This window comes from Rhea americana, unplaced genomic scaffold (genome assembly GCF_003343005.1).
Source record: "Rhea americana isolate MKP2758 unplaced genomic scaffold, rheAme1 scaffold_574, whole genome shotgun sequence".
NCBI lineage: Eukaryota > Metazoa > Chordata > Aves > Rheiformes > Rheidae > Rhea > Rhea americana.
The window spans coordinates 85,600-94,825 of NW_028186728.1; the positions used below are offsets into that span (position 1 = coordinate 85,600).

General features: G+C 55.1%; 1 protein-coding gene across 1 annotated transcript; it reads left to right on the plus strand.

Moving 5' to 3' along the window:
• Window positions 1–1,535: 1,535 nt before the first annotated feature.
• On the plus strand, window positions 1,536–9,220 carry LMAN2L (lectin, mannose binding 2 like). The gene is made up of 7 exons (XM_085319183.1): window positions 1,536–1,719; window positions 2,608–2,690; window positions 4,555–4,587; window positions 5,141–5,302; window positions 5,403–5,517; window positions 6,850–6,969; window positions 7,636–9,220. The coding sequence occupies exons 1-7, from the start codon at window positions 1,626–1,628 to the stop codon at window positions 7,776–7,778; spliced, it is 750 nt and encodes a 249-aa protein (XP_085175309.1). The 5' UTR covers window positions 1,536–1,625; the 3' UTR covers window positions 7,779–9,220.
• The last annotated feature ends 6 nt before the right edge of the window (window positions 9,221–9,226 follow it).

Sequence of the window (9,226 nt, forward strand, 5' to 3'; positions counted from 1 at the left end):
TGCCCGCTTTGCCGTGTCCTCTAGCGCTCCGGGTTTTGAAGCAGCGCCAGTAACGGAGGCACCTCGCCGTGGCGGGCGGGCTCTGACGAAGCCGCAGGTTTGGCCGAGGCGGTGCCAGCAGGGATCCTCGCGCAGCGGCCCGGCGCTCTCGGCTGCCTGCTTCGGCTACGGAGTTGCCAAACGACCCTTGTGGCCTGGGCGCGAGAAGGATTGCGGCTTGGCGGGYGGAGGGACGAGGTCGTGTCGCTGGGCCTGCGCTCCCTCCCGTAGCAGGGGCTCGGCACGTAGCTCGCCAGTGCGTGCGACAGGTCCCAGTGCAGGGCGCGATCGCAAACCYGGGCTGCTGGGACTTCGCTCTTGTCTCTGAGGCTTGTCCGGAATCAGCTCTTATTTAGCAACGCGGAAAGGCCTGTGAGATCGTGAAACTTTCTCGCACGTCCCTCGCTTTGAGCGTTGTAGCCTCGCTGATAAGGTCTGCTCCGCAGCTGCCGTTCTGTGCTTCGCTGCGGCCTTGAGCTGCCTTCCCTGTGGCTGACGGATAGCGAGGGTCTGTTTAACAGCTTGGTAGTTTGGGCTGAAGTTTGCTCTGGGGTTGAGACCGATGCTTTTTTGCACCCTGGCTTCTGGCGGTAAGTGTGGGCCAACCCCACCTCGCGTGGCTGGTTCTGCCTCCCGGTTTGTGTCAGTGTCGCAGTGCTGCTGGAGCATATGGAAACGTGTCCGTAAGAGCCTGAATGCCCTCCGAGCCCTCAGGAGTTTGCTCCGACTTCTGCCGTGAACCTATGGAAAAAGCCTGGCTTGTTGAGGCTGTGTCTGAGAGCGGTCTGATGTTGAACAGCGTGTCCCGGCTTGGGCATTGCTCTGTTCTTCCCTGTATAAATACAGTAACAGTGAAGTGCTTTCAGATGGCACACGTGAGATCGCTTAGACGTTCTGGAGTGATTTGGAAAGAGCTTTACAAAACCAGACGCAGTCTGAGATGCTCAACTTTTATTGTTATAAAATATCTGGGGAGGTTTTTCACTTGGGTTTGTGGCTCCCATGAAATCTTGCGGCTTATATGAGCTTCAGAACGAAGCTGGCAACCGGCTTTGTAACACCATGCGAGCGAATCTGTTATAAGCTCCTCGTGTTCTGCGCCCATTAGCGTAGGCGATTCGTTTGTAGCTTGGGAAATAATTGGCTCATCTGCACTAACAGAATTGAAGCTGCTCCTTGGGCTCATTCTAGTCTCTTTTCCCCTGGTGTGAGTTATTGATTTTGCTGGAGTTGCTGTTGCCTCAGAATASGGTGAATTGGTTTCTTAGCTTTTTATAGCCCTGGGTAACAACCAATTCCCTCGGCTTAATGATGCCTTTGGGGATTAATTATTCTTGCTCACATCCAAAATATAGGACAACACTGGTCTGTTGGTAAGGGAGATAGGGAGCACTGGTGCTCTCTCTGGCCTGAGGGCTCGTGGAGCTGCCTTTTGTCATGGAGGGCAGGGGACGGTGCAGCCTCCCCACAGCCTGACCTTCAACTGGGAAAGCTGCGGGTTCCTGAGGGCCCCTCGGCATTCGGGACACCCTGACTTCACAGGCTCCTTCCTTCTCTTGCAGCCGTGTTACCTCCGAGACTGGGAGATGCAGGTCCATTTTAAAATCCACGGGCAAGGGAAGAAAAACCTGAATGGAGATGGCTTTGCCATCTGGTACACCAAAGACCGCATGCAACCAGGTAAAAACACTACGGGCAGCTGCCAAGGCAGCTTTTTGGGGATGTAATTTGGCCAGGTTGCCCCTCCTAGTCTGTAGCCTCACTTAGGAGTCCTCCAGGGAACTATGTTGTGGGGTCTTAGGACTCTTTTGCTCCTTTGCTGTCAGGTGAAGAGGGAGCAGTGGCCTCGCCTGACGCTGCCTCTGAACCTCAGCTCTTTGGACTGGGAGTTTACAGGGCCCTGGGGGGCTGGATGGAGTTGCTCGGCAGTTGCCAGCTTTGGGATTGTTTTGCCCTGGTCTTACTATGAGATGCAGAGCAGTGTACTGGGAGCTGTGGCACCTCCTGCTCTGGGAGTCAACTCTTTAAACACCAGGTTGGGTAGGAAGCTGAATCCTAGTCCAGCAAAGGGTAGAGGAATTAATCTGGCACTCTGACTTCCCTGCCTGTAGCCTGGGGATCTGTGCTTCGTTAACRGTTCGAGGCTGCATGGAGCTCAGTAGTGCCTGGCTTTGCTCTCTGGCGTTTGAAACCTTACTCTGATATGATGTGGCTCCGTCTAACAGAAGCAGGTGAAAACTGGGGAGGAAAGAGCCCTCCATGGTGATTTCCTGTAAAAAGATAAATTAAAAGACGTTAAAAACAAAGAAAAGAAAAAAAAAAAAAAAAAAAAAAAAAAAAAAAAAAAAAAAAAAAAAAAAAAAAAAAAAAACCCCAAACCCTTTGTATATGGGTTGTCTGCAGAGTAACACGACCTGAGGGCAAATCCATACCCATGGAGTCTGGAAAGCACCTGCCTCGTTACCTGATGTGGAGAACGTTACCTGATGTGGAGAATGGCACGAAGGGACAGACAGCAATCCCTTCCTAGCCTTGCTGCAGTTATTCATAACCTGTTCTTCCTTCTAGGACCTGTCTTTGGAAGCAAGGATAACTTCTTGGGCCTGGGAGTGTTTGTGGACACCTACCCAAATGAGGAGAAGCAGCAGGAGGTGAGCTGGGAAGGCTAACTGGGAGCATGCTGCTTGCCAGCTGCCTGCTGAGTGTGGCATGGGCAGCCAAGGACAGGGCTGRCTCAGCACCCAGGTTACTGCTTGCTTTGCAGCTAACGCAACTGTGTGGTGAGGTGTCACTAGCGCGAAGATTTGTGGGGGCTCTTATAGGCTGGAGACCAACTGGATGCTGACAGATGCTGCTCTGCTTCCTTTCCAGTGTCTACAGTGTGCTCTGTGCAGTTTGGTTTTGTATCTGCTCCCAATTCCTAGTAAGGCAGTAACCCTTCAGACCCTTGAGGGGCTGCTGGTTAGACTTGTCGTCAGCTTTATGCAGAGAAAATGCTTTGGAGGTAGGAAAAACCGAACTGATTGCATCACCTCTGTGCAGGCTCCTTCTGCGAGCTCTCAGCATTTTCTGGAGGCTGCCAGCAAGCAGCAACTGAGCTGAAGCTGTGCTGAGAGCGAGGCCTTTGTAGGCCTTGAGCAGAGCAGTATCCGAGCTGCCAGTCTGTGATAGCTGCTCCACAGGCCGTCCTGCATGGTGAAACCATTTTAGGGCAGCTAGTCACCACGATGCTTTTCCCACTCCGAGGGAAGCAGCGTGACTGCGCTTGCAGGATTTTTTTTTTTTTAAGGTCTTGGGACACTGAACCATGGGAGGTTATGAGCAAAACGCAAACGCATCTTTGCGGAACGCCTTTCTGAAAGACCTTTGGGTTCCCGATGAATTGGCTGTTTGTTTGGGGTTTGTTGGCGTTTGTTTCTGTGGAGAAGGGGATTGCAGAGGCAATTAAAACTAGACCTCACCCACACTGCTATTGGAATCGGGTTTGTCACACTTGAAACAAAGCTGGACCTTTTCTTACTTCCAACTTCTCTTAGAAAGTTGACATTATATTTTTTTCCCCCCAAACCTACTTAGTTTGGTGTTAAACCCCCACCCTGCACAAGATCACTTGTTCTTCAGCTTGATTCCGAGGAGAGGGAGCTGAAGCGCTCAGTTCGGATGTACCCTGACCTTGGAGCTGCTAAACAAATGTTGAGTAACTACCAGCTTTTGTTGAAACATTAATAGCAGCTTGCTCCGGCGCAGGGATGGACTTTGTGCTTGTGTCGGAGCCTGGGTAAGGTATTTCCGAGCCGTCTGGCACAGCATTAGTGACGGCGCTCAGGGATTAGTGTAATGCTGGATAGGAGATGCCAACCCATAGATTTGCAGGGCAGTGACTGTTCTTCTCTGGGGTAAAGGGATGTGCAGCAGGTTGTATTTAAAAGAAAAAATGTGTCCAACCTCCCAGCTCAGCAGCATCTAGGGGTTTGYGAGTGGAGCGAGCTGCTTTTCTGAGACCTCTAACAGTCAAACAACAAAAAGGGAAGGAGACAGAGAGATGCTGACCAGCCAGTTGCTGTAACGGTGTGTGGGATCACAGCTGCTTTCTTTTTCCTTTTAAGGGAAAAAAAAAAAAAGAAATGTTTTATCCTTGAGGGATGAGGGGCAGATTAGTGGTGGGATCCTCGGGAGCGGAGGGCTGCTGGGGAACTGTCACTGGTGGCTGACAGGTCCCCGAATCGCAGCGCACGCGTGGGGCACTGGCTTTGCACGAGCGAGTGGTGGTGAGAAATGCCGTTACGTTGCAATGCTTGGTGTGACTTTCTTCTGTCAGTGGTGTTTCCTGGCCATRTAGCCCGGGATTTGGCACCTAACTCCCAAACCTGTCTCTACTTTAGCCTCTGCTAAGCGGATAGTGCACTGAGCTGTCTAGGGAGGAAATTCCCAGGGTGCAGATTAACGCTAAACTCTGGTCTGTGACTGTCTTGCTTCTGTGCTCTTTCTYGCTTTGCGATAACCCTGGACTCTCAGGCTCAGAAGAGGAGGTACAGCCCAGGAAATCAGGTACTTGCTCTCGCTGACCTACCCTTTTCCAAGCCGTTTAGTTTCACCTTGTCTCCCTGTCAGTACAACTCCAGCCRTGTAGGTGAACGCAGTAAGGGAATTCCCTCATCTGAGCTCCAGAAATTCTTACGTGTCCAGGGAGCTCAGCTACCACCAGCCTGGGAAACAGGCTGCTCCAGCCCCCAGCAAGCCTACTGAGACTTCTGATGATGGCAGCATACATGGAAGCTGTTTCTTCTCCTTCCTGGACTTTTGGGAGCTAAGGCTGATCTGGAGGAAGGCTGGGAAATGGAGAGGGATCGTGCTGTCTTTTGCTGAGACTAGGTGGGGGAAGCCTGGACTAGGGAGCGAAGCAGTTCTGGGGACTCTTGGGCTGGCTGCAGCTCTCATCTGTGTGTCAGACCCCGGAGATGTGCTGTGATGTTTGCCCAAACCCCTTTGCGTTAGGCAAAGCAGGTTTGGACCGTGTGCGCGGAGCGGGCAGTGTCTGCAGGGGATAGACCGGCTGGCAGGATGAGAGGAGAAACTCAGCGGTGACCTTGTTTCCTCGCAGCGCGTGTTCCCCTACATCTCGGCCATGGTGAACAACGGCTCTCTCACRTACGACCACGACCGGGACGGGAGGCCTACGGAGCTCGGAGGCTGCACGGCGATGGTGCGCAACCTCAACCACGACACCTTCCTGGTGATCCGCTACGTGAAGAGGAGACTGACGGTGAGCGCTGCCTACCGGAGCTCCCTGCCCTGGGGCAGAGCCGGCAGCGGGGCCYGGCCGGTCCCCCCGCCCCGGGCTAAGGGAGACCCTTGTGTTTCAGGTGATGATTGACATCGATGGTAAGCACGAGTGGCGAGACTGCATCGACGTGCCGGGAGTGCACTTGCCCCGCGGCTACTACTTTGGGACCTCTTCTGTCACTGGAGACCTCTCAGGTACCTTGTTTCCTCCAAACCTTGTTTCCCGAGCGCCTCTGACGGCTCTTACACAGCCTCGGGTGTCTGAAGGTGCTGCTCAGTATGTGGTGGGGTTTACAGAAGTGCTTGAGGACCTTTCCATGCTTTGGCACCGCCAGTCCATGAGCAGGAGCCTCRTTCTTTTGTCTTGCAACAGCTCTCGAGGAGCCAAAATCGGGGTGTGTTGTTCCCTTGAGCGCTTGTCTAGGCACAGCGCTTCCTGCTTTGCTTGGAATTCCCTTTGGTCCTGGCTTAGGCCGATTGTAGCCTCCAGCAGGCTGTGGGCACGTGGCCCAACCTCAGCCGGCCTCTCTTAAAGCCAGGACAGAGAAGTGGCTGTACTAGCTCAGCCTGAGGGTCTGTCTCCGTCAGAGCCTGTAAGTGGGTGCTTTGGGAGGAACGAGAACAGGATGAGTTTTGAACACCTCCTCCGCTATTCCCATGGTGCGACCCATAGCGCCTCGGTGTCAGAAATGCTGCAGTCACTGCAAACACCTGAGGTGTTAAAAAGCCAAGATGATCGCCCTGCTGTCTGCCTGTGACTCTGGGACGTGCCKGGAGTGTGGTTTTGCATAGTGCTTTGAATTTTGTAACTCGAGAGCTATCATCCCATCTGTTGTCACGGAAGGCACCAACCAGGTGTGTTTGGAAACAGTGGTGCAGTGTGGGCTGATGTAAACCAGATTTTACRGAGAACTAAAACACTCTGCCTTCCCTAGCTTAATACTCCTCTCCAAGTGCTGCTTGTGGTGCCATGAGGCCTGAAATTACCCCCACTGTGTCTCTTTCAGCAGGTTTTAAACYCGATTTTGAATTATGCCTCTACAAAAGCGCATTGATTGCCAGTGTCTGGGCCCATTGTTGGCTCCAACAAAAGTTCCTTTTCTTTCTCAGATCTCTGCCTAATGCCCTGGGAGCTGGCAGGCTGGCGTGGAGCACTTATGTTGTCCCACTAATAACTCTGCAATCACAAGCAAAAGGAAATAGGGTCATGTGAGGTTGATTCTAACACATTCCCTTCGGGTGGCTGAGTGGTTTCAAGTCAGATGATGTCCCGGTCTGGGCTGTTGTTTCTCAGTTTAAGTAGCTTAAAGGTTCCTGTTGGAAAAGGGCTCTGTGCTGGGTGCAGCTCGCAGCCCAGCGCAGACCCTGCCCTCAGGAGGTGAGTTCCCCCCTTGGGAGGGGAGAGCCAGCGCCTCGGGGCCTTGCCCAAATCATGACCTCGCACGGTGCTGTCAGTGGCACCGACTTCCTTGGCCTGAGCCGTATTCACGGGTGACCTCTCAAGACCTGTTTCTGCTCTACTTCCAGACAACCATGACATCATTTCACTGAAGCTTTACCAGCTGACGGTGGAGCGGACGCCGGAGGAGGAGAAGCGGGATAGGGAGGTGTTCTTGCCTGTTGTGGACAACCTGAAGCTGCCGGGAAGTGAGTAGGAGCTGCTGGCCTAGAGCGGGGTGAGATTAGGACCAGGCYGGGGGACCTGCTGGCCCCGGAAGTGGTGGGGACCTCCAGGGTTGTGGAGCTGAGGTGYTTGCGGAGTGGAAAGGTCGTCTCTCCAGCGAGTCGGCTAAGCTCCAGCTGGAATTGGGAGGTCCTCGGCCCAGTGCTCCCACCGGCCGCTGTCCTCGCTCACTGTGCGACATGACCTGTGTCAAGGGCTGTCTTGGCTTGGCGCTGGGGGGTGACGTGATGGGATGATTGGCGTGAGTTGACCTCCCAGYGGGACCGTCAGCCTTTGCACCCCAGCCTCAGTGACCTTGCGGAGGGCAGCGCAGAGCGCTTGGAGGGCGCCGTGGCAGGCTGCTGCACGAGGGGCTGCAGAGATGCATCCGAGAGCCCCTGTGGGCCCTGAGGTCTCGCAGCTCCGCAATGGCTCTAATGCACGTGATGAGCTGCCCTGTGTAGTTTGTCCTCAGGGCTTTGAGAAGCCAAACCCTGCCGCGGCGTGAGCCTGGCCGGGTGCCTGGGGGATTGCCGGTGTGGCGTGATTAGCCACCCGGTGCAGGTAAATCTCGGCAGGGTTTTCGGCCTGGCCCTGCGCTGGGACTCTCTGGGGGCTCACAGGCTGTTTCTCCCCATGCTGTCCCGCAGTGGAGGCCCCGCTGGAACCCATGAGCGGCCTGGCTCTCTTCTTAATCGTCTTCTTCTCCCTCGTCGCCGTGGTTTTTGCCATTGTCATTGGAGTCATTGTCTACAACAAGTGGCAGGAGCAGAGCCGGAAACACTTCTATTGACTTGGGAATCTGCCCGGGATGGCCCTTTGCTAGCCGCATCCCGACTCCCACCCACCCCAGGCTGTCCAGAGCGTGACRGACCGAACCTTACGGCAGGGACCCGCACGTCCCCTGAAAGCCCAGTGGGGGCAGCTGCTGTTTCTTGTTGGGCTCCGGGACTGCCACGCCGCTCCCAGYGGGAATGGAGATCCCCAGCGCAGCRTGCGGCACACCGGGAGCTGAGCATCGCTGGGGYGGACCTGTCGTCCCCCAAAGGCCTGTCTGGAGTAGGAGTTTGCTTAGTTGTTTAGGAGGACGGGCTGGGCTTGGGCGCGTAGGCAGCGCCGAGCCTTTTCTCTGCGGTCTGGGGAAACCAAATCGGGGGAGAAATCACCACCTTGGCTGTGAAWTCCTGGCTGAGAGAGGTCCCAGCTGAAGAAAGCCCAGCGAAACGCCTGCTTTGTTCGCCGGACTCGGACRATAACCCCTTGCAGCGGCTTGTCCCGAGCTGTTTCGTTTCCAGTCGGGATTTGCCGCAGCAGTGTGCCCCAGAACGGGCTGCTCTGGGTGCAGACCGTCCTCCTGGCCGGGGAGTGCGGTGATCTGCTCCCCTTTGGAGACGGCTGTGCTGCCCCGCGCCGCTTGCCCTTTCCGCAGTGTGTTGAGCACCCGAGACCCCCTCCTCGACATGGGTGTCTCTCCCAAGCTTTTAATCCCGCTGCTTTCYGTCACCTACCTTAGGTCACCTTTGGAGACTGAACTGCTTTTGTTTGTACCTTGAATTTCCCCACGGCCACGCAGCCCCTCTCCGTGTCCCCATAGTCACCGAGGTTTGGTCCCCTCGGGCATCGGATGCCGCCTGTTTTCCCCGGCGGCGAGGTGGGCTGAGCTGGGAATCTGCCTGGCCGCCGGGCACCGACATCCCCCGTTTCGAATTACCCATCGCCGCTGCGTCTCGGGCCTCAGCCCCTTTTCCTGCCCCGCAGGGCCGCTGCTGAGCATGCCGCCACCTCCGCACGCCCCCCGTCCCGGCGTGGCTGTCCCCGCCGGTGCTGTTTGCATGTCGTCTTGTGGCAGATTTTTCCAAGGAGTCRGTGCCCCCTCCCTCAGCCGGGCGCTGATCCTGGGCCTTGCCGAAGGCCGCGGCTGCCGCAGAGCTGAGCCGTGCGGGGCGACTTAGGCTCTGGCCAGCTTCTTGGAGCCGTAGCTCTCACTGCCTTTCAGGGAGTTGTAGTTTATTCCTACCTCAGTGACTGTTTTTTTTTTTTTTTGTTTGTTTTTTTTTTTTTTTTTTTTTTTTTTTTTTTGAGATTAACTTCTTGCTGTGTTTCTCCTGCTGGCAGTTGTGGGAGGTGTCGGGTTGGTTTGGTGTCCCGGGGTGAGGGTCCTGGTAGCTCTGGGGATGTCCGGATGGGAAACCCAAGGCCGCCCGATGGCTTTCCCAACAGGTCAGCCCCATCTAACTTTTT